Source organism: Hippocampus comes, unplaced genomic scaffold (genome assembly GCF_001891065.2).
Source record: "Hippocampus comes isolate QL1 unplaced genomic scaffold, H_comes_QL1_v1.1 scaffold96, whole genome shotgun sequence".
NCBI lineage: Eukaryota > Metazoa > Chordata > Actinopteri > Syngnathiformes > Syngnathidae > Hippocampus > Hippocampus comes.
The window spans coordinates 707095-732577 of NW_017806074.1; the positions used below are offsets into that span (position 1 = coordinate 707095).

Below are 25483 nucleotides of genomic sequence, written 5' to 3' on the forward strand. Positions count from 1 at the left end.
GGGGGAGTAAAAATGCTTTTTAAAACTTTTTCAATGTGGAAAAAATGTGTGCATATCTTTTTTGTTGAACTAATGTACATAACACTATGGTTAAAAGATCCAGCCTTCCACAACAAAGGCTTTGCGCGATCTAAAAATAACCACTCACAGCAATTTTTTTTCCCCTCCCCTTTTTCCCAGTGCAAAAGGCTCTTGTGCATAAAATTTACCATTCAAGTTTGGTACTGCTGAACGACAAACCAACAAGTCCAAGAAATCATTTGATGCAATTTGCACAAGAATCAACTCACTCTAAATTCTAATATCATTCAGATACTGCCCATTATTCCTCATCCCCAAATGATTAGGCCTATTCACATTGTGATATAGTGGCAATTGCACCTAAGTAATGTCTGCCAATGGTGATATTACATCTTAAAACTGAGGAAACACGTTTATCACCCGCCCCCACCCCGCCTATAAAAACAAAAAAAAAAGGTCAATGATGCTTTTTGTACAACTTGCTACGATTTTTTTCAAAGTACATGTTGCATGATGACATGCTACATTTAATGACCCCTGATGATATTTGACACTGGCGCTCTCATGACTCCTTGATGTCTGTGACTGTACAAAAAAAAAAAGGTCCGTCCGGTCGGGGTGCGTACTCAACGAGTGTTGGGGGACTAGATAATGAAGCATCTCAGGTGACTACACGCAGGGATTACCAGTTTGTTGGCATCATATGGCACACACATACGTCGTTCCCATTACACACACGCACACACATACACTGGAGAGATCCTTGGTTATCACAGCCTTCCAGATTGTTCTCAACTACTTATGGAAAACACACACATCTCAAGATGTGGCCACTCGTGCCAATACGGGCCCAGCGTTAAGAACAGTTGTCGTGGTGGTGTGATTTTTTTTTTTTTTTTTTTTAGCATCTCTAAATTTTGAGCGTTGCTAAGGTGCTTTGGGAGAGGATTAACAGAGGCTGGCGCCGATGAGCAAGCCTTGCAGATTTCCAAGCAGCAGGAGAAAGGACAAAGGAAGACGGCGTAAGAAAAGGAGGCGGAAGAGCAGGCATGAAAATAATGCGAAGAGCTTGTGTAAACACGATGACTTGAGGTAAAGAAGGTAGCGACTAAACAGGTATCCGAGACAAGAAGTGTCAACTCGATTTACATTGAGTTACATTCCACTCGTTTTTTTTTTTTGTTTTTTTTTAATTTCGCCACAGAAACTCGTGTCACATGACTCTGTTTCACCAATCCAACTTGGGGTCATATTTGACACCCCAGTCCTGACCGCTCAGAATCTCTCTGGCCTCACACACACACACACACACACAAAAAAAAAAAGTTTTTGTTGAATTTTCTTCATTAATTTTGTTTCAGTTGCATTAAATAAAATCATCTCAATCAAGATGCAATTTATAAGTAGACTCTTACGAAAAAAACACAATTACACCAGGATTTATTGTCTGACCATTATATCCTGCATGACAAATAAATGACGATCCTTGTTTAAAGACTATCCAGACAAAAGGCAGTACAGTGACTCATTTAGCATGTCTGTCGAGGGTTTTATGCAAATAATAATAATAAATCATCATCATCAATTTTTGGTGCACAAAAGCCACACGAGAACTAAATCACCTTTGGGCGTATCGCGATGAGTTGGAATCAACTCTTCCTCCCGATGAGACGTTTTCCCAATTGCCCTTATCGCTATCGCCTCTCCATTTCTTGTCTTTGACTTGATTCCCTCCCTCAAGGGCAACACCAGTTTCCCATCCAGCCCTCATTATCTTTTTTTTTTTCTCCCAAGCTCGGTCGCAACTTCAAACGGTGACGATGTTGGGGTCACGCCGAGGTGCCTGAAGCATTAGCGGCTGCCGTCTCAGGTGTGCATCTCCCAGCGCGTCCTTGATGACACCTTTTTCTTTTTAATTAGCCGCAGCGAGAATTATAAAAGGTCTGCCTGCAACACTTTTTTTTTTTTTTTGTGATTATTGACCCGCTCAGGAATTCTTTCATAACATGAAGCCCAATTACAGCCGGACAGCCACTCGGATCTCGGATGTAACCGTGTGCATGTGTGCATGTGTGGGTATTTGTGTTGTTAGTTTGAATGAATCCTCACATGGATTTGAAATCTCCATTAACTGAAGATAGGAGAAGGACGAGGAGGTGGAAGTTGTTTCCAACGCTTCTTTTTTGAATTCTCTCCTCAGGGTCAGCTTCTCAGGTGGAGTGCAACCAGATACGAGCCGTTTGCAGGATTCAAGGCACTTGACCAAGGGCCAACACCGCTCCTCCCTACCAGGCTCAGATTACCCCCCGCCTTCATTCACTTTCCTTGAGTTATGGCCGCCGGTGTGTTCCGAGGTCTTTGCGTGGATTGTCCCTATCCGGTCCGCCCTGACTCATGGGAGCGCTCGTGACAAAGTGCACCGGCGGATGTCTTTCACCCACCCATGCTTAGAATTACTCATCTGATCAGACGGCATCAGCGCTCCACGGCTGCCCGGGTCATACAAGCCAAGCCCCTGGGGGCCAAGCAGCTAATTACAGGCTTCTGCGGCTTCTTTCACCACCGACAATATCAGCGTGAGAGAAGAAGCCACTATAGGACAAAGAATCGTGACATCAGTAGGTCAGTAGTGACTACGAAGACTACCAAAGCTGACACACACAACCCACTGAAACACACTCTGGCCAATCACAGTGCAGCAAACGACAGATGTCTTTCCTGGCAGTCCTCTGTTGAATTCAGTGATACATTGTCAGATTTTGCCCCGTTAAAGGAGGCATTTTATGTTTTCTCCCCCCCCCAGATTTTATAACAGATTCCGTCTGTCTCCGGCTTACTCGTACATTCCAAAAACATGCATGGTCGGTTATTCAAAGACTCTAAATGTTACGCTGCTGTGCGTGGTTGTTTATGTATTTGTGCCGTGCAATTAAATGGTGACCAATTGAGGTTGTAATCCACCTTTTGCCTAAAATCACCTGGGATAGGCTCTGTTATTTGAGTGCATTATATATTGTGTGATAAATGGTATCCACCACTTTTACACTTGTGCAATCTGTTAAAGTGGGAACACGCCATTTAGCTCCCGCTATTTAGGATTTTAGTTCAGGATCACAATCTCAGTAGATAACACACAATAGCCATCAACAGCATGCACAATCTGTTCCACGCAATTTGGTGGATGCTTCTTGGTATCTTTGTATATCAGGCCCTTAGAACCCAGTCACTCTGACAAGATTGGAGATTTTGGATAAAGTTGTCCTGTCCTATTTAAAAAAACAAAAAAGAAACCCACCAGTTTCAGTTTTTTTTTTTTTTTAATTCTCATCCTCATCCCACCTGTAAAGTATGGTAACTGGAGACATCCTAGTTTGGGACTGCTTTGACTCCTCAGGGCCTGGACAACATTTCTGTCAATAGGAAATGAAATCCCAAGTTCATCACGACATTTATTAAAGTAGATCTTAAAGAACCATCTGTCTGCCAACTGAAGCCAAGAATATTGTTGAACCAAAACAGTGTCATAAAGAGGAATGGTCCAAAATCCTCCTGGACTGTTGGCCAGGTCTTACTTGCAATTGTAAGAAACATTTGGCCGAGGTTATTACGCTTACAGAGGCTTAATCAGTCATTAATTACAGAGGTTCACATACTTCCTCCCTCCTGCGCTGCGACATTAAGATAGTTGTGTTCAGTAAAACCACGAAACAATCATTTGTGCTTTATTAGTTTTAGAAAACTTAGTTAGCCTATTGTTGTGACCTAATCTAAACGTAGATTCAATCATATTTTATGACCGATTCATGTCGAAAGTCCAGTAATTCCGAAGTGTTCGCAAATTTTTTCTTGCAATTGTAGGCTAAGTAAATCACTATTGAAACCATGAAATTAATCAGCGAACTGGACATTAATCACATGCACGAGCAGTAGTGGTCAGGCGTATAACAATGCCGTTTGATTTAAATGCATACCTCCACACTGCGTTAATGATGCCACCCAGGGCCCGACCAAGCCACTCTCAAACAATAATGTACTAAGTGTCAAGCAATTTCCCCGTGTGTCGTTCAGCAATGTGCTGCTCCAAGTGGCAGGGGGTTGGTGCGTGATCTGTTTCCTCATCGGCTGAGCCGAAATTACTCTTGTACTTTACTTTGTTTAGTTCATTTCTTCTCCAACCAATCGAAAGCTCTCCAGAAAGTTTGGTTTTAAAAAGAAAATAGTGATTGTAGAAACTGCGTATGTGTAACAGTGGGTAACAAAGTTAAAAGGAAGTGGAGTAACTCATTGCATGTGATTGCGTCCGTCTTTTAAATGTACCTTAAAGTGGTGTACTGTATTCTGTCATTCGGTGTACCGGTACTTTGGGAGGACATCTGACTACTATTGGCTAAGGGTTGCAATGTAAGACTCAACCTCTGGATACATTCTGGATACACTGGATATGAATGGGTGGCCCGATGGACCAGTGGTTAGTGCGTCGACCTCACAGTGCAGAGGTAGAGGGTTCAATTCCAGCTCCAGCCTCGCTGTTTAGAGTTTGCATGTTCTCCCCCCTGGCCTGCGGGGGTTTTCTCCGGGTACTCCGGTTTCCTCCCACATTCCAAAAACATGCATGGCAGGCTGATTGAAAACTCTAAATTGTCCCTAGGTGTGAGTGTGAGCGTGGATGGTTGTTCGTCTGTGTGTGCCCTTGCGATTGGCTGGCAACCAGTTCAGGGTGTCCCCCGCCTACTGCCCGAAGACAGCTGGGATAGGCTCCGGCACCCCCCGCGACCCTTGTGAGGATAAGCGGATCGGTAAAAGGATGGATGGAGGGATGGATATGAACGTGTGATGCGAATCTTTATTGCAAGCGTGCTATTATTCATGTCAAACCAGAAGTCGACTATTACGCAACAACCCTCCTCAGTGTGCCAATACTCGGCCATTAATAATACACAAGGGTCGCAGCTGATTAAGTACACACCACATTGCACTTGCTTAAAATATACTCTCCACAAACAGATACACAATCCACATTACATACATGTACACAATCCTATGAGATCCTATCCAGGTGCTGCTATCAGAGATGCTGTCAATTTTTTAATCAACACTGTCAACGAGGAATTAATGTATTTTTTATTGATGTGGTGCAGAACTGCGCCCGCATCATAATGAAGCGCGTCTCTAATACTTGGGTTAACTTACACTATTTGGTAACACGAGAGGGACAAAATATTAGACCCGGCTCCCGGCGCGATGTCGGGCTGTTCAAATGCAACTATAATAATAGGCATAGTGATGGATGAAAATGGACATTTAAGTACAGAGTTTCTGCTGCGTCTTCGTAGCCGCGTAAGCAGCCGCACTGCTGCATTTAGATTTTTTTACACTTCTCAGTGAGCTGTGGAACGTTTGCTGCTTTTGCTGCGCTCTCGGGCTTTGCGTGGATTGTCTGAGCGCGATGTCCCGTGACCTATGCGAGTCCGACGCCCGGTTCTGATAGACTCATATCACACATGACAGGGAAACCCAAGCCAGGGCCTAATTAGCCGGCGGGCTCGAAACGACGCGGGGAGACTGAAAATCAAAACTTTATGAACATGGCTTCAACCCAGCTTATTTATTCATGGGGATAATTAGAGAGGACTTTGGAAACAGAATGATATGCCAAGTTCCCAATGACCAACCGGGCTGCCTTGTTGTTGCCAAATTTGACACCTTCCCCGGTTCACCCACCTGTCCAGGTATTCCAGTCATCCAGTCCAAACCTTGTCAGGTGGAAGAAAGTCTATCCCAGGGCAGAGTTGGGAGTAAGTCTAGCCGATGGTGAGGTGCAAGAGGAGGGAGGAGGGGGTTTGGAGACAAGGGGGGCAGGTAAAGGCGTGGGATCGTATTCGGGCTCCTGGGGACAGGCGGCTTGGCGTGGCACCACACTGCCCACCCAACATCAACCCTCTCAGGTTCCCAGGCTCAGATGGGCCTGATAAACACTCCACAGGGACCATCTGGAGGCAGCCAGGAAGGCCGCAGGGGCTGGACATATTTGATTTCAATTCAACCAGTGGCCATTTTGCATTTGTGGCCAAGTGACGCAGTGCCCTGGAAGAATTTCTTTGCAGTTTTTATTGTATTCATCATACAGATGTGCACGGCTGGTAAATCGTAAATTAGTGATGCTGTGTTTTTTTTTTAGCATATTGAAGTAGCACTTTAACGTGATTTTGTGATCGTGTTATGTTGGTGCGTAGCGATAAATGAAAGCAAAACTTTATCAACTAAAATATCAACTTGAACGAGACGGGGTTTGACAACTCAAAATGTGTTTTATTTTTTCGTGGAAAGGAATGATTTTGACGATATGAGGATTCTGCCCCTCTGCGATGATACGCAACACTGTATCACATCTATGACATCTTTGTGTCATGTATGTATTATTTCCAAATTCCAAACGGCCCAAGTGAAATCGGTGCTAATTTGCGCAATGTAAATCTAGACGTTTGGTTGACGTAAATTCGGCAAGAGTGCACTTGAGGCCGTTTAATAACAATTTTCCACGGCTTCCCCTATTTTCTGTGTTTCAGGTGTGTGTGCACTCTATCGCGGTAACGAGTGGAAAGCACTCCCACGGCAGGATATTGCGTGTTCCTAACGACATGTCTTGGTGGCGTTAACTGCGGTGCACATCCATCTCTTTGGCATTAGCGTGATGGATGTATTTTTCATGCCGCCATTAGGACCCAAACGCTGCGTCGGTCGAGCCTCGGTTTTATGCTAATGCGCTCTCTCACACCTGCAGCTTGCAATTACCCGCGGAGGAGCCGGCACCGAGGCTTCACCGGTAATAATATGAGCAATGGCAAAATTGCACCAGTACTATTGAAGAAAATTGAGAAGAGGAAGATGGAGAGCCAGAAGAAATGGGGGGAGGACCCGGGTGGAAAGTGAAGGGGAGAACAATGAAAAGGCTTCGCTTAATTAGCCTTGAAATATCTGTCATCCTCCCACTGGGCCGGCGACTTTTACACTTGAGCAAAACCACTGTGGTCGACTACCCTTCACTTACAGCATTCAACAGGTCGAACGGCACCTCTGCTTTCTCCGCCTCTCGCTGTCTCTGAATCACCTCATACTTGACCACGATCGGTCGTGGTGGACAATTTGTACGCTTCCCAGATATGGTCACGCTCAGTCCTTCAGTGGAAGTACAGATATTTATGTAAAAATAATACGTTGATACAAGTGGAGGTACTGATTCTTTATTTCGAAAAGGTAAAATCAAAGGTGTGTGTGTGTGTGTGTGTGTGTGTGTGTGTGTGTGTGTGTGTGTGTGTGTGTGTGTGTGTGTGTGAGTCCGATCACATGCAGCAAGAGAACCTGAGGTGGCGGAGGGTGGGGGGGCCCTCAGGGCTGCCGGCCTCGATAACAAGGGCCGTAAAATCAATCACCTCCTTTGACAGCCTTATGTGTAGCCCCACCTCTTTATTTCCCATCTTTCTCTTCCCGGCCTGCAGATGTTTGAGACAACACACAAACTCAAATGTACTGAGTGAAACCTCTGAGGTTGAACGCGATCCATTCTGGAATGCTGGTCACCTTCCAATTTGTCTGACGTTCTCAATAGGAAATGTTGACAATGGTTTTCATTCAATGCGATCGGTTGGTGGACGATGGATTCCGTCGTAACACTCATGAGCGCAAGCGCTTTTGAAAATGGATGTTTGAAGGGATAAAACTTTAATAAGTGTCAAAATAAGATGAAGCACTGTAAAAGAATTGAGTACAACTTTGATCAAAACCAATGCTGGAGAATTTTATGCTCCGTATAAGTATAAAAAGGTGTTCGCCATTTATATTAGTTTGACATACAAACAATCAAACACTGGGTCATTTTTTTTGTTGTTTTTTGTTTTTTATTATACAGGTAGTATAAAAAGTCCCTGCAAAGAGAAATTTTACTGTCATGTTCTGTGTGTTTGTGTTTCAGTTCCAGCTGGAGTGGAGGGCGTTTCTCTCCAGCAGGCGCACCTGTTCCGCATTTCCAGTCAAGCCTGGCTTAGTCGTTAGTTGTTCAGTTGCCAAGGCTTTTGTTGGATTATTACTCACTGTTGTGCTTCAAGTGTTATTTTATTTGATTTTTTTTTAGACCTCTCGATGCTATTCGTAGTCGCTCTCATTTTGTTCATCGATCCATGTTTGTTAGTATTATCGTTCTTTTATTATTGCTCTTGACCTTTGTGCAATTGGACTCATGGTATTTCGTTTGTATATTCTCGGTGTTACCTTTTGCAAACGCTTTTTGTTTATGCATTGTTTTGGTTTTTTTTTCCTGGCTCCTTTTGACCAGCGATTTGTACTTTGGCGGTGTTCAAATTTGCTGTTGAACAGTGTAATTGCTGAAAATATGCAAAAGATTGAGAACTACGTAGAAGTAAATCGTAGTTCTCAGGGGGGGGCTTAAATATAAATAAAGACTCCTTCCGGATAAAAAAAATTCTGCTCCTCACATCACAATAGTAGTGAAATTTGATTCACAGTTAAAATGGGCACGTTTTCACCACATTCAGTGGACGCGCCCATAATGCACTGTTGAAGAGTGGTGACAAGTTTTTGATTTTTTTTTTCTTTTTCGCCAATTTGAAGCACATAATGGACATTCTTCTCCGTGATTGTATCCAGGGTCTGTAAGAGAGAGGCTATTTGCCACTGAAGTCTCTCCCCCCCCCCCCACCACCAAAAAGTTCAATAAAAAAAACAACAGAATAATTTATACTATTTACTGTGATATGCAATGTTTTGTTTTGTTGTGTGTTTGTATGATAAGCATCACAGGCAAACCTCAAGTAAGCAGCAAAGTGAACCAAAACGTAACCATGATAGTGACAACGTATGCTGCGATGGACTTTTTGAAAGTGAGTCCAAGGACTTTGCTTAACTTCCTGTGTACTTGGACAATCTTGCATCTTCTCACCTTCTTTGACTCCCTTGTTGTACATACGTGGATGCTTTCTGAACCGACGTCTCAAGTGATGCTGTGTGTGACGTCGTTCGATTCAAACTCGGAAATTTTTGTGTGACTATAAAAATATTTTTTTCTGTGAAAAATTTTGACAAAATGCTGTATTGTACAATTTTGGGCCTTTAGATCTTCCACCTTTAAACAAATTGACACGCATGTGTAAATAGGGAGCACCTGGTAAAGTGCTTGAAGGATTAGCAAGTTGTATGAGTTCGTTACACATGTTCAGGTCAGCTCTGTGACAACACTGTTGTTTAAACACCTCTTCTTAGACGTGTGTGTGTGTGTGTGTGTGTGTGCGCGTGCGTGCGTGCTTGCAAGGGAGGACGGGATGAGGAGGACGAGGAGTGGGGGCGTGGGGGAGCACTAAATCTGCAGAGAGGACTTGGCAGCGGCTCCCCTCTTTCCTTCTCTCGCTTCATTGCTTTGGTCCTACCCAAATCCTATTTCACGGTGCCAAGTATGCGCTCCCTGGGATCTCCTCGGCTCCCATCTCCAGACGCAGGTTTTAAGCCTCTCCTGGCACCGCCGAGGTGGAGGCATGTGACGCACATCCAACCGAGACACCCCCCCTCCTCAATCTGTAAAACCTGGCATCCACGCAGTCTCCCACCTTTCTGGACCGAAAGTCCCTCAAGATGTCACCGGCACGCTCGGTGTCGTTTGACATAAGGTCACAAGTCGTTTGCATGAAGACAAGCTCACTTGCTCTGGAACGAATACTCTTCCGCAGTCTTGTTACGTCAGTCAAGCAAGCTCCCGATCGTCATTAGGCTCATGTCACAGTTAACGTGCAGTCGTTTTCATGAATAATCATTGGACGCGCCTCATTTATTTCCCCAAACTCATGCATTAATGCTCCTCCAATTACACACAATTACAGCAATTAATTAAGTGCCAAATTACCTGAAGACACTCCACCGGGCACACACTGGAACGCACTGCGTTGTGTTTTGGCATCTCGACCACAAGATGGCAGTGTTTGACTAAAATTACGCTGATGCAGTGTTTCCTAACTTGACGTTCATCAATTCAGTCATTAGCTTTCGCAATATCGTATATCGAAAAGTATATGTGACCGTGGTATGTAGAATGTAAAGAATATCGATCATTCATCTTCGGGAATGGTAAAGAAGGAGTTTTAAGTTTGACTTTTAACTATTTTGGACCATCTGCATTTACCTACTTCCTGTTTCAGCGTTGGAAAAAAATGTGTTTTACCTTTCAGTTCTTTGTTATTGTACTGCATTTAAAACCGTATACAGTATATTCAATCAATTTGTTTTTGATTTCCAATTGATTGTACAATGTTTATTTTCTTAATATAACTGTACTTAAAGCGCTTAACACAGTGACAAGAAATTATTCATTCATCTATTTCTGTAGTGCTTGAAAAAAAACAATGCAAGCACAGGGGATAACATGCAACGTCACACAGGAAGGCAAGAGCCAAGATTAATTTATTTACTCCTTGAGTTAACAGGGACAATGCAGTCACACAGTTAAAAGCTTGCAGGTGATGTGATACGTACAGAGTTTATAGCTAGAGCTAATTCTCAACTCCATTCCCCAATTGGGCTCTTCCACGAAATTATAGTACAGTATAAAATATAAAATAATGTATACATCAATCGGAGGGCCACACCACACAGTTCAATAATCCAATATTTCATTTATGACATGAAACTCACTCGCAAGACTGCAGTACACCATACAGCATGGGTATCAAAATCATTTTTGTCACGGGCCACACTGGAGTTACGGTTTCCCATGGCCGTTATGGCTGTGAATTTTGTGAAACTATATAAATATTTAAACACCTCCACATATTACATACCTGCGTGGGTTTCCTCCCACATTCCAAACACATGCATGCCAGGTTAATGGAACACATAACACTAAATTGCCCCTACGTGTGATTTTCAACATGGTTGTTTGTCTATGTGTGCCCCATGATTGGCCGGCAACCAGTTCAGGGTGTTTCCCACCTACTGTCCGAAGACAGCTGGGATAGGCTCCAGCATGCCCACGACCCTCTGCACTGTGAGGCCGACGTTCTAACAGTTGACCACTGTGCCGTCCACTATGTATGTATGTATGTATGTCTATGAATGCATTTGGATATACCTACATATTTTAAAATTTGTATTTGCACAAACAAAGATGTACTGTGGCCATCATGTATTTTCAAGTAGCACTGTGTGTGAGAGGTAAATATGCATCACTCCCATTCTTGCAAAAGATGACATGAAGCACTTAATTCTCGCAGTCCCATCTGTGCATGCAGGAAGAGTAGTCATCATTATAATGTACCCTAAGGCCTGCTTGAAGGTAAACAACAGCATCATTATACATTAGTGGGTCACGGAGTACTGTACTATGCATTATTGATCATGTCTTCCCTAATTGAAAGATGTTCCATCTGCAAATGAAATGACTGGTGCAGAAATCCCACCCGGCCACCTGACGAACTCAGGACCCACCTCAATGCACCCAAGATGGCGATGGGGCTAATCTGAGAAGGTTCCGTATGTCCAACATGTCACATGACTCAGTATATTGTGTAACTGAATGAAGATTCACTTTTTCTTGGAGCTGCATAAATAGCCATATCGATTTTTCTTTTCTTCTAATATCACAAGGGAGCCTCCATGGTGTGATTTAATGCCCCCCCCCTCCTTGTAACAGTACATTAATTAAAGATGACGTGACCACCATGTGTGACATGGGATGGAGGCAATGGGAACAATGCGCACAGCACAATGAACATTGCGACATCATACAGTATGAGACAAACGTATTGTGCTGGATTTTCCATCTATATGTGTGGTTGCACAAAAAAAAAGCTGGCTTTACAAATACAGCCTAAAAATGCTAAAAGTGCAGGTAAGTACTGTATTTATTGAATGATGTTTCTTGCTGTGGCTGCAGTTTGCAGTGGTGTGGAACTGCATTGCACTGCCTCATACTGTAAGTACAGTATTGCTTATATAATTCTTATTCAGAAATAAACATACATCGTATCGTAATCCAAAACAATGCCATGTATTCAAATAACTAACTTTCCAGCTTTCTTTAATTTAAAAAATAATATATATATTTTTTTCTGGCAATAAATGATGTTCAGCATTTAAGACTGATATGCACACAAATAGCATCCCATATTGCAAAGTCATTTCAGTTGATAGAATGGGTGTTTTCTATTTATATTATATTTTATTCATATTTATCGTCATGTACTGGAATATTTGCACCTATAAGAAACCAAATTATTTTCCACACCTATACAATCAAGAGTTTTACTGACACATGAGAGTAAAATGTTTTCTTGACATGATGTATTCAATAAACCAAGGTCACGGTCGAGTCTTTTATCAAATGTTTATTTTGTGTACTTACAGCAGATTTTTAAAATATATTTGTGAGTATGTATTGGAATATTTGCATGTATTCATGTATTTATGTTACTGAATTGATTCATACAGTATGCTATGTGTTATGTTTTTATACAATTCGGGTAAATCACGTTTTATATGAATTAACTTTTTGTTTTTGTTCATTTTTTTGCAAATATGGAGGTTTTTAATTCAGCCATGCGTGTTGGTTCGTGTGCGCACGCCTACAACAGGCGAGTCCTAGTACGCATGCGCGTCGTAGTTAGCTGACGGCTGAAGCTCTTGCATGTGTATGTGTGCGTGTGTTAGTGAGTGTGGACTCCATCAAGAGGTCCACGGCTGCCGAACCGGCGCCTCCACGCACTCCAAACTACCTCCAAGCGGCAACCGTGACAGAGGAGAAAGTGGACTGCATCGAGGAGTCCGGTCCCGTCCCGTCCTGTCCTGCGCTTTGCACGAGGTGCCATATTTGTCCCCGACATGTAGCCCAGCAGCGTGGGAGATCACCGCGGTAGAAGAGAGGAGGAGTGTGGGGAGGCTGATACCATGAAAATCACAACAGCCCACTGAGGGCGATCACGGGTACGGCGACGATGATGATGATGATGATGATGATGGACCCGAGTGGGATGATCCGAGGAAGGTAACGTCCGACACGGGAGTCCACGGAGACCTCTTTTAGTCGCTTTCGGGTGGAGGATGGATTTCAGCCGACTCCGGAACATCATCAGCCGATACGTAAGCGTCCCCACAACACACGCTCGCGCACACCGCGTACACTACATCCCACTCCCACGAACATGAACGGTGTATTAAAGCAAAGGTGGGCAAGCTATGGCTCGTGGGCCCCGTTTGATCCAGCACACCATGCTAAAAACACCTGAGGAACGGTTATTTTAAAATAGAGATGTTGGTACCGCTTTTTTTTTTTTTCAAACCGATTCATGTACGAGTACTCTTGAGTCCTCATTGATACCAGTACCAAGTAATCAATACCACTCGTACTTATGATCCAGAACATTTTCGACAGATAGTAAGTCTGCATTGCAGGATTTAAGTTCAAAATAAATGGCTCTCCGATTTCAAATGTCTTTATAATATATTAGCAAAAGTGCAAAATCTACCTTGAGTTTTAGTCTGTTCAACATAAATTGAAGTGCAAGACGATACCGGTTCACCTAGTAACTGTTGAGCGTCACACGATAAATTTGGAAAATAGGACTATAAAGTTGAAAAATTGAACACAATGCAAGTATTTCACATCAGCCGATACTGAATACATTTAGAATTTTTTTTCTTGACGTCTTATGAATATTCAAAATAAGAAAAACATCGTAAGCAGATTAATGATAACGATAGTACAACAATCCAGAGGAAAAACTACTTTTCTTTTTACAAAATATATGTGCACACAAGTACATAAAAAGTAGGCAAAAGTGAGTACAGCACTCTGTATAATACTACCAGTACTGTATTTGAAAGTGCTTTACTGCATTTAACAGGAAAAATAGTTGGTATTAATGCACCGTATAATGCCAGAATTCTATTTTTCTCAATGTATGAAAGCAGGTAAATGTGTAAAGTATATGCATGAAACACTGTAATGGAGAAAGTCTTTATTCCAACCGAACTGAGTTTGCAAATCAGCATATAAATGTTGATAGCGGGATGGACATGGATGTAATTCAAAAGAGAAAAACGCTTTGTCAGCCAGAAATCTCACAAATGACCAAATCAAAGTTGGAAGTAAAACCTGAAGAATGCACCCCAAGTATTAATACAATCATAATCAACCCATCCCTAATAAAAATGAAACTTATTTGCATTAGATTTATGGCAGTGTTGTGGGCTCATCGTAACTCTGGCATATAAGCGGTTGGGTCTTAGCAAATTTACATATTTGGTGGGCAACTTATTCTCCTCTCTAAGAAAAACGCAACATTATTTTTGCACCCGGGTTATTGCTTTACCGCCATCTAGCTTCATCAGAAATGATGTTGGAGTTGTGATGCTTCATTCCGACAAAAGTGTGCTTTGCTGTGGCTTTTACAGGCAATAAAAAGTTTTGTTGGAGGAGGAGGAGGGGAGGGGGGGGCAATGACTTTACATTTAACTGTACTAGATTGACGGTATTTGCGGCAGGTCCGTATTCCCTGCCAAAAATGGGAGTCCCAAGTCCTCAAGTGCCCCGCCTCTCACCCAAAGTCAGCCGGGGATCGGCTCTAGCTTCGGATATTTGGCTTTCAGGTGAAATTTATGGAAAAATGTCAAAAGTTCATACGATAGTGATATCATATCAGGAAGGTACGACATTTAAGAAGGATGCACTGGTGAATTCCTCATCTGTAACAAAAGCTAACAACAATGGTGGCACAACAGCACAACAAAAAATGTCAACATCTCAACCACTCGTCATGCGTCCTTGAGCATCAGTTACAGATTGGCAACGACGTCCCAAACTTGTTGTGAGTAGTGTATTATTTCAAAGGGCAGTTGGCTTAGTTGTCCATATATCTGCCTCACCGTTCTTCGTTTCGGGATTGAAATCCTGACCTTCCGCTGTGGCTTTTGAATGTTCTCCTTGTGCCTGCGTGGGTTTTCTGCGTGGACTCCGGCTTGCCCCTATTTTCAAAAACACATTAAGTTAATCCACAACCCGAATGAGCACTACAGAAAATGGCTGCATGGATATTACTTTCAAGCATCGCAGCACTGAACTGGTCCCCTATAAGAAAAAAAAGCCACTGTCCCCCTTGCTTTCATAGCATCATTGTGTGAAATGCATGTGTGCTTTATCTTAATGAGCTGAAAACAAACCCCAAATGTTTGCCCCCGTGTGCGAGCCATTGACTTTGGCTGAATGGGGAACATGCCAGTCAAGCCCCACACGCGACACTGCGCGGCTGAATGTGCGGAATCGAAATCAACTTGGCTGGCCCACTTTTGAAGTTGCTAAAGGGAAGCCCGCAACCCGCATGCAAAATGAACTCCGCTAACATTCGGAACACCTGCAAAAGCTGATGACAGAGGCTGTTTTGTTGTTTTCACATATTACCATGTGTAACTTCTTTTTGCATTTTTGTGACAGTGAATGTTTAATGAGAAGATAATTTGACTCGAAAGTGTTCAGCAACACAGCCACTGCACGACCGTTTGCCGTTAGCATGTCGATGGGCTTTTACATCGACTTCACTGGCGATGTTTTCAAAACAAAGCATGCCTTGTATTTAAATATTATGTGTATCCAAAATGTCGCCACATGAGAGCAATTAAATGGAATTGTGTCACTTGAACCCTGCCGTGTAAATCCAGCCTGACTGAGTGTGATATTGTTTTAAATTTGGACTCCGAGTAGTAATTAACTTGATTATACTCTTGCGTGACAGCTATGAGTGCTCGAAAAATGGTGGCACATCTGTCATGAATCGCAAATTCTGCTTTTGTTTTTTTTCATGACAAAAATATTTTGGATTGAGTTTCCGGTTTTATTTTCTCTTCGCTGTTGGCTTTACAATGGGTACAATCGTGTTTTTAGTTTGATTTATTTTAAGAAAGAAACATGCCCCTGCAGTAACATTGCCCGTAGAGTAATACTAGTTTTCTGATGGCCACGTTTTGACTCCGGAATGGATTAATCATTTATTTTCGTTTTTTTTCCTCTGAGAAATATCGTTTGAAGTCAACAACGACAAAACAACAGCATGAAATCGACAGAAGGGGCAAGCGTAGCCTACTTGTTGGTGTTCATTAAGGGCGCAGCTGGTTACATGGCGTCTGACTGTGACACTCACTCGACTCAGCGCATGACCCACGACCTTTGAAGCCGACCTTAAAAGTGTCTCAGGTGCTCTGACGATAACGGTCTTGTTATGATGTTTATTTATTATTTTTACCCCGGCACACTCGGTATTGCAAGCGCTCCAGCGGCGGAGTCCATAAGAGTGTCACAACCACAAGCGCGGTGCTGCAGAGAGTTGGGGGAGAGAGCGGGTGGGTCTTTGAACGCACCCGCTCACATCATCCGTCACCCGCCTGGTTGTTTGCATCCTGGCTGCAACATTACACCGTTGACGGCCAGTGAATCATGAATTCAATTATGCGGTTATTGACGGGGAGGAGAGAGGGATGATATATGTATCCACGTTAGCCATTACCGCAGCATTATTTCCAGCAGACGCTTCTTTAACGAGGGCTGCACGGAAGAACCAACATTACAGTGCCGCTCGACGAACATGGCTCCACTCCTCTTGACGTCTTGTGAATATTTTGCATGCAGAAAACACTCATTCAGGAAAGCGTGTCGTGCATTTGAATGTAATATGTTTCAATTAAATCATTTGACAATCCCCATTTTAGTTCATCTCGTTGAAATGTTTAGCAGCACTATCTGATCATAACTATGGGTTGAACGATTTTTGTTTTTTTTAATAGTCAGTTGAGATAATGTGATGAAAGTCGAGTTGAAGCCGATGAATGTACCTGTCATGTCACTGATTGTTCAGCACAGCGATTCGCAACCTTTTTGCGCCACAGACCAGTTTCACGTAATCAATGCTTGAATGAAAATACAGATCACCGTTGTGTAAAGAAAAAAAAAACAATTTGTATTTATTGGCCTAAAAAAGTCATCTCAGAAAATCTTCAAATGATAAATGATTGACGGTTATGTCAACAATGTTAGCACAACAACGCAAAAACAAAACAAACAAAAAAAAAACTGTCTTGACAATATGTTCTATGCAGCGCCATTAGTCTAAACACTATATTCTGAATGACATTGCATTTGTGTAAATTCTCACAGGGCGGTCCTTGTGCTACTTGCAGTTGACTGAAAATGACATCACTGTCGCTCAGGGCTGGGGTCACGGCTCAGCTTTAGAAAGCAGGTGATATATGATTTGTCATAACCGCAGCTTTGAGCAACAGTGATGTCATTTTCAGGCGACGGCAAGTGGCAAAATGGCCGCCCCTTGATATGGATAAAAACGGGTGCATTCTGCTGCTTAACTCATATTCTACAAGCGCAATTTAAACCAGAGTTTCGACTTATGGGATCTCATACAACGTGTTGTCAAGAAAATATTTGTCTTTGTCATCCCTTGTCCAACAAGCTAGTAATGCAGGTCCAGCCTTCATTTTCTAAGTGTTTCAATGTGGGAAATGTGCACCTGTGCAGCGCCCAGATCTCGAAAGCAGCGTTGTCTCTAATGAGATTTATCAAGAAAGGGACCTCTTGTGCATGATGGTGTGTTAGCACACGTGTTATATTTTGTCTCATCGTGCCCTTTGTCATGTGGTAATAATAGCCGTGGCGTGATGCCTTGGCGGGGTGCCGCCTGTGAAGACTGCACGAGAGGGTCATGAACTGTATTAGAGGCACACTTATGTATGTACTTGGAAGGCTTTGTCCAATTTAAAGACCGCTACAAAGGGCTTGCATTTGGTTGGCTCATCATGGAAGTGACTCGCTGCGGCGACTCCTGACTTAAAAAAAAAAAAGGGGGGGGGGCGGGGGACTAAGCCGAAAATCGAACAACAATAAAGCATCGTTTTAATCTCCCCATCATGTGCAAACGTGACTCCCACAGCCCCCCTTTTGATCAAATGGGCCAAACAGAACAAACTATGTTGATAAACACTCAACAGGAACAGATGGAGACATTTCTAACATGGCAGTTGAAATATGATACAGCAAGTAATCAACCAAAATGTTGTTTGGCGTTGCAGATCCGACAAAAAAAAAAATATTTTCTTCAACTACGTTATGTTATACCGGATCACTTTTATGACACCAAAAAAGCGTGGTGTGATGTCATGGAAGAAATGGGTTGGTAGAAAGAGAGCAAGTGTTTGAGAATAGAGCGCGAAAGCGTGTGGGGATATTTTGAGAGGCTATCTCACGCCCATTCACAAACTGTACCCGGTACACTCCGTATAGCGTAACACTGGAAGCGTCGCTATGTCATCCATGAATCGATGTAATTCTAAATAAACTGGTCTATTTGTTTGCATTCTCTATTTCATTATTGTACAATATGGATGGCACCAAACAACAGACGAATGGCATTTCAATTCATTTTGATCGGGAATATTGACTGTATTGCACTAGCCTTTTGATTCGGTGAAGCAGCATATGGCTCACCGCCCAACGTTCTTTTTGTCAAGTTACTCTAAACAACTGTAAGTTTGCCGCCATGATGTGGCTCACGTTTCACAAAGTGGGTTCATAGTTAGCATCTTAGCCAGAAGACCTTGCATACTGCATTCTGTGTGCGTGTGTGTGTGTGCGTGTGTGTGTGTGTGTGTGTGTGTGTGTGTGTGTGTGTGTGTGTGTGTGTGTGTGTGTGTAATCTGTGAAATCAATCTTTTTATTTTATTTTTGTAAGTAATACTACTACAAAGAATGAACAGTAATGTCGAAAATACTGTATTGACACAAAAGTCCGAAAATAGTGACACAACAGTCCGATGAATGTTTCAGCGGCTAATCGTCATTTCCAAACGTGTTAACGCGTTCACCATCCACCACTGCGGGTCATAAAACATGTCCTCCTCTTGATCCGGTGGGCGCCAGACAGCTGAAGAGCCTTCGAAAGGTTTCTCACACGGTCACGGCTTCTCCATTCCCCTCGCCTGCTCTCGAAAGACAAAAGTGACATGTTGCTGTTTTAGGCAGTTCTATTTCTGTGATACGCTCTCACCCGCATCTCATAGAACGGACGCCTATACTGCACGTCGCTCTGCTGGCATGTGGGAAGGACTTCTCACGGCTTCCCACCAGGTTGTTAGCACGTCGCCTGTGTCGAATTGGGATGAAAGGAGGAAGAGGGTCATGGATGGCACAGATTATGGTGGTGGTTTAAAGTGGGGGGCTGGGGAGGGGTGAAGTAGCGCTGCCAAATTCAAGAGTTACATCACAGTTGGAGTCGAGCGGGGGACGCTGCATACACATTTTTATTTTATTTTTTTCCCCAAGTAATCCGACTATGTTGTCTCCTTTTTTTTTTTCTAATCCTGTGATGCCGCAGGATGTTTGCATCATGAGACGGTTGAGAAAAAGGTTACAGCTGGAGAGAAATTTAAGCATACTGTGCTCTAATGGGACTTTTATACAGATATTTCACTTGCGTTGCACCCAAAAAAAGAACAAGTGCTCTTGTCTTGAAAGGAGACATGCTCTGTATTTTTTTCCCCAAATTTAGGAGAGTTCCCATTTGTCTTAAGAAAAGATTTCCGGCACACTTACTCTGGCTAAAATCACTCAATTCTGTCTCATACAAATGTCAAGTCCAGCTTTTGTTTTTATGACATCCACGGGTCAGAGCTTGGGCGCGCGATGAGTAAATCGGGAAACTTTACGAATCCCTCCAAAGCGCAGGAGATATTTACACCTTCACAACCAGACGCACAAAGACGTACACAAAGCCGCCGCTGGCTAATATACTGTAACTACATCACCAACCCCTTACAATAAAGCGAACGCTCATAAAGATTCGATTGCATTTTCTCTCACCGAGGCAGCACTTCATCACCAAGCCGCCAAATTACGCATTGTCAATTTGAGTAGCGGATCTACATTATATTTCCAGAAACAAATACCTTCCACACCCACTTTGACAAGTTGACCGTATCTCCGTATTTACTTGGTGATTTAAATCCGCCCTTATGACTCGGCAGCACGATAGCGACATCTATTTGTGTAATTGCATACACATTTTCTATTATATGTACCCTAATGGCATTCAAAATTACAAAATGTTATCTGAAGTCAACCAAAATCTATAGGACTCATATTATCAGGAGCAGACAGACCATTTTGTTATGTCTCAAAAAATTAAACGGAGCAGCCAGACCATTTGTTATGTCGTAATCAATTTAATTTCCTCTTCTATGGTTATTCGCACATTTTTTTTGGCTCTAAGTCAGAAGAGCTGGAGTTTTACAGGATTTGCTGAGTTGGTTGAACTCCAAATGATATGACTTAAGGAACATTTCACTTTGGATTTGTCACTGGAAATGAAACCCGGTTGTTGTTTGCTGCACCAAACCATTGTTGCCATGGCATTTAATGGTGCGCATTTATCAGTGTGCTAACACCACAGCGTCTTACAATAGATTATCACGTGTCGTATTTGGTGATATATTTCACTCTAATTTTAGCTCCCCCACAAGCTCATTTCTCGGTTTCTAGATGAAGGCACAATTTCAATTCGGCTCCGCTTGTCTCGGGAAGTGTGATTTCTTTTCGTTACTCCTCTGTGGCAGTAGGCGACAGTTAACGATTCATTTTCCTTCGTCGCAAATTCATCAGGGCTATAGAAAATGGTTGGATGGATAGACTGTGAGGTTGTAGCCAAGTGGCCGGTGAGTCGATGTTAACAGAGAGCGGTGCCGCTTCAACCTTTGCCTGTTTAAACATGAGGAGTTCATTAAAAAGAAACTAATAATAAAGCGCCGGTTCAATGAGGGACGCCAGATCAACATGGGACTCGTCCCTGCGGCACAGCGTGGCGGCGACACGGAGGAGGGACAAGATACGACCATTTAATCAGGCCGCTTAATGGTCTGTTACTTTTTTATTGCGCCTCGATAGGTAGCTGCCCCGTGGAAACTGCTTGGGGGTCGGAGGTTGCTCTTATTGGCGCTAGCTGAGAGACTGTCTAACTCAAAAGTGCCAACATAAAGATGTGGCCAAGAACCTTTTTACGGTTCAGGCGATAGCACTTTTGCTGCAGTAAAACCAGCCTGACGCCATTGTGTTGCAGCTAATAAAGAAAAAGCGCTCCATGTCAGGTGCGGACTGGCCGAGGCCACTTTGTATGACGGAGCGAATGCAGAAACGGGAACGGAACAGTGAACCGGAGGTTGATTGGGATCAGTGAGGATTAATGATCAGATAAGTGCAAACGACTTTGTATAATCTGATCTCTTCCTCCACACAGCCAGGACCGCAAAGCGCTTTAGACATGTCGCTGTGATGCCAAAGAAGAATAGAACAATGCGGATTTAAGGAGATGACGTTTATAAATGCTGTATTTGTGATGCGGTTATCTGTTTCGTATGACTCATGATCTGTATCCGGCCATCCGTTTTCTGTGCGCCTTTTCCTGTTCAGAGTTGCCGGTAACTGGAGCTAAGTTCAGCTGTTTTTGGGGCAAGAGGCGGGGTACACCCAGGACTGCTTGCCAGTCCATCGCGGGGCACACCCAGACGCGGAAATCTGATGATACAAAAAAGATAACGAGAAGCCGCGAACGACTTTAGGCTGCGCTGCCAAGACGCACAATATTGAATGAAGACAAAAGAATTTTCACGAGAATCTCTTCACATCACAATTTACACGTACTGCTCCACCACGTCCAAATGAGTTCGCTCTGTGGTTCTTTGGTTATCGCTACATTTTAATGCTTCACCGTCACAAGGTACCCTTCTGTGTTGGCACTTTAAGAAAATAAAAATACAACCCACTTCAATCCCAGTTCTTTTGGTGCTTGCTGAGCTGAAAGTCTTGCTCAACTTCACATTGAGGATTTTTCTTTTTTTTTTTTTTATGTGTCCAATTTATGAAGGGTGAGTGTACATTGATTTTGAAATGTATAAATTCAGATTTTATACAACATATGACAAGCAGCTCTGTGTTTGACCCGACGCAGTTCTACACCAACCACAATACAAAATACATTACCTCTCTGACAGTGTTCATCAAAGGTGAACATGATGTTTGTCGAGGGTTATTTATCTTTATTTTTTAAATTTTTGTATTATTATTATTTTTTTTAATCTAACCGTTGTACTGGATCTCATTAGTGTATCATCGCCTTGTTTTCACTCATCTCTTGCACAATTTCTGGGTCATGTGCCACCCACCCCTTTCACTGTTTTGATGGGGTCTCAAGCCAGCTGACACTAGTGGCGGCGCTTCTATTTTTGTCCTCTCAACCCGCCCGGCGCCTGTTGATCGCTCTGTGTAACTTCAAGATGTGCACTTCGCACCTCCATCCTGTTATTTTTTCAGAGCTTGTTGTTATGTGTTTATATAGAACTTGCAAGCTTTTTTTGTGTGTGTGCGTGTGCAGTGTATTCTATTTTTAACATTTCTGTGTTTGATGTGTGTAAGTTTTATTTTATTTTCGATAGAAAATGGTGTTCATACCAAAAGCCGTTAAAACAAATTGCATAACACACTCCACAAATATGGCCGACATGCGACAGCAGGGGTGTCAAACTATTTTTTTTGTCGCGGGCCACCATGGAGTTACGTCTTCCCTCGGAAGGCCATTACGACAGTAAAACTGAATAAATGTTCAATCATCAAATCGTATTTTATTTGGACGCAACAAATCAAGTTGATGGATTACTAGTTTTGAAATCAGTCAACTGCTTGTTGTTTGTTCAATTATAATTGTTCTGCGTAAAAACAATTATTGCAAAAGCTCAACGTTGTTACACATCACAATTTGACATTTTGGCCCAGATTTGATCATGGAAGTTGACACGCAGGGTTTGCTTTCACGGGCCACGTAAAATGACGCGGTGGGCCGGATCTGGACCCTGGGCCTCGAGTTTGACACCGGTGTGCTACAGTCTGTTAAAAAACGCTATATTTAGCAATGAAAGCACAACTTTTCAAAACCGTTATCACAATTTTTGGTGGAATTCTGAACATACATACATTCGCTAACTACTAGCTAACTACTAGCGCAATGCTCAAGCTAACGGTGGAATAAAATTTTTGTATCCTGCTTCTGACCATGCAAACCATCAAATGTTCTTCATTAGTGGTAACTTCCAGGACTGCCATTTGACCTTGATATTCCATCGTGAAAACCCCCCCACCAAAAAACATCCCATTTATTCGTGACATCTGTGCCAAAGTGTTGAGGGCTCAATAAAACAATGAAGTGCTTGTTCCAGAACCTTTTCAGTGGACGATCAGCATTGCACGTTTGGTGCTGTGTCAGCCGGGTCGCTCTGCCAACGGATGTTTTCATTGGGGCCGGAGTGTTTTGAGCATTGTCCAATGTCGCTTCATGAAGAACACCTTGGAGGTGGACAATGGACTCTGCTAACCCAAAGATAGATCCGTTGATCAACTCAATTCAACTTTTTTTTTTTAATGCATTTGTTTTGTTCAACCATATGTTGAAATAGGTTGATCCATTACTTGAACCAATTTTCTTCTATCGTTACCTGTGTTTCTAATTTTATCCGCTTTTCTTTCTCTCTCTCTCTCTCTCTCTCCATCAGTGCGTGGGGGAGGAGAACTGGGTCGACAATCGGACGGTCTACATCGGTCATAAAGAACCCCCTCCGGGAGCTGAGGCCTACATCCCTCAGCGTTACCCCGACAACCGTATTGTGTCCTCAAAGGTCAGAAGATCCTTTCAATTATTTAGATCTGCCAAGGGAAACTACTGTATCAGGAGCCATATTTTTTTTCTTTTGAAGAAACACGACATTTAGGAACCAATTCGTGATCATCATAGATAAGGACCAATTGTCATTTGAATCTTATTGGGGTTTTTTGTAACAGTTCCTCTGAGGGAATTTGACGCAGAAAGCCATCAAATTCTGACCCACGGGCCGTAGGTTCCCCACGCCTGGTTTAGCGTCTCTACTCTCCATTGCCATGACAGTGACCCCCCCTCACTATAAGTAGCAAAATTTTGCCTCATTAGCGTTCATCAAAAAGTTTTGTAATTTCCACAAGATGGCAACAAGACTTTTTCTAGAAAGTTATAGCCTGTCTAAACGAAGATCCTCTCCTCACCAAGATACCACCAAACGGCGTCAAAGCACTATTTTTACATTAGAAATAGCTTTGGCATGAGTCCAAACAGGTGTGTTTTTCAGCAAATAAGAAAAAAAAATATACGAAGACTGTTTTATGGCTGTTCACTGCATTTTGTTTAAAACTCATAGAGATATCTTTTTTTATTCGATTAATTTTACTCTAAGAGTGATGGTGGTAGGGCGGCCCGGTGGGCCAGTGGTTAGCGCGTCGACCTCACAGTGTGGAGGTACCGGGTTCAATTCCAGCTCAGGCCTCCCTGTGTGGAGTTTGCATGTTCTCCCCGGGCCTCCGTGGGTTTTCTCCGGGTACTCCGGTTTCCTCCCACATTCCAAAAAATATGCATGGCAGGCTTATTGAAGACTCGAAATTGTCCCTAGGTGTGAGTGTGAGCGTGGATGGTTGTTTGTCTGTGTGTGCCCTGTAATTGCCTGGAAACCGGTTCAGGGTGTCCCCTGCCGACTACCCGAAGATGGCTGGGATAGGCTCCAGCACCCCCCGCGACCCTTGTGAGGATAAAGCAGATCTGAAAATGGATGGAGTGATTGTGGTATTGTTTTTCATTTTGACAGTACACCTTCTGGAACTTCATCCCCAAGAACCTGTTTGAACAGTTCCGAAGAATTGCCAACTTTTACTTTTTGGTCATATTTCTTGTCCAGGTGAGAATATCATCATTCGTGTATTCTGATCAAACTGTCCAGTTCAATTTGTATATCCATGGTATAGTTTGGAATTTTGAATGACGTCAGAACCGCTGTTTTCCATGTTTGACTGCATTCCCATTTTCCACCTCATTGTTACACACCACTACTTATGACACCGTCATAGTTTGAATCACAACTTAGAATGTTCTCAAAAGAGTAAACCCCCCTCCAAAACTTGAGCTGAGCCAGGCCCATTTTTCAAATCCATGTCCCGATATTTATGATATATTTTTCCAAACTCGCTGCACAGACACATTTTTTTGGACTCGGTTTGCCAGGTGATGATACTCTGATGTGCCACAATGGCTCATATTTTCCATCACTTCCAACGCTAATTTCATGAATTTTATCAACTCCAAATCCTTCCCGACTGTGATACATTTGTTCCATACTATGTACTTCAACTTACGGAGTTCTGTGTTGAGCGAGCGTTCCAATGAAACCCGTCTTTGGAAAATAGGATAAAGATTATGCAAGTATCAAAAACAAATAGTCACAACTCAAATCTTGACCACCATCGACTTTGCATTAAGACGTTTGCCATAAAGTGGTGCCTCATCATCAGTTT

At 42.8% G+C, this 25483-nt stretch overlaps 1 protein-coding gene and 1 long non-coding RNA gene across 2 annotated transcripts in view; both read left to right on the forward strand.

Moving 5' to 3' along the window:
* Positions 1-1591: 1591 nt before the first annotated feature.
* LOC109530565 (uncharacterized) lies at positions 1592-9313 on the forward strand. The gene is made up of 4 exons (XR_002171025.1): positions 1592-1891; positions 2222-2643; positions 7991-8201; positions 8828-9313. It is a non-coding gene; the product is annotated as an uncharacterized LOC109530565 (long non-coding RNA).
* Positions 9314-17401: 8088 nt separating this feature from the next.
* LOC109530667 (probable phospholipid-transporting ATPase IH) overlaps positions 17402-25483 on the forward strand; it is a 29252-nt gene continuing 21170 nt past the window's right edge. Inside the window, exons 1-3 of the mRNA XM_019894560.1 lie at positions 17402-17540; positions 23665-23787; positions 24781-24870. Of these exons, the coding sequence (XP_019750119.1) occupies positions 17466-17540; positions 23665-23787; positions 24781-24870 (288 nt within the window). The 5' untranslated portion in view covers positions 17402-17465. The remainder of the gene's footprint in view (positions 17541-23664; positions 23788-24780; positions 24871-25483) is intronic.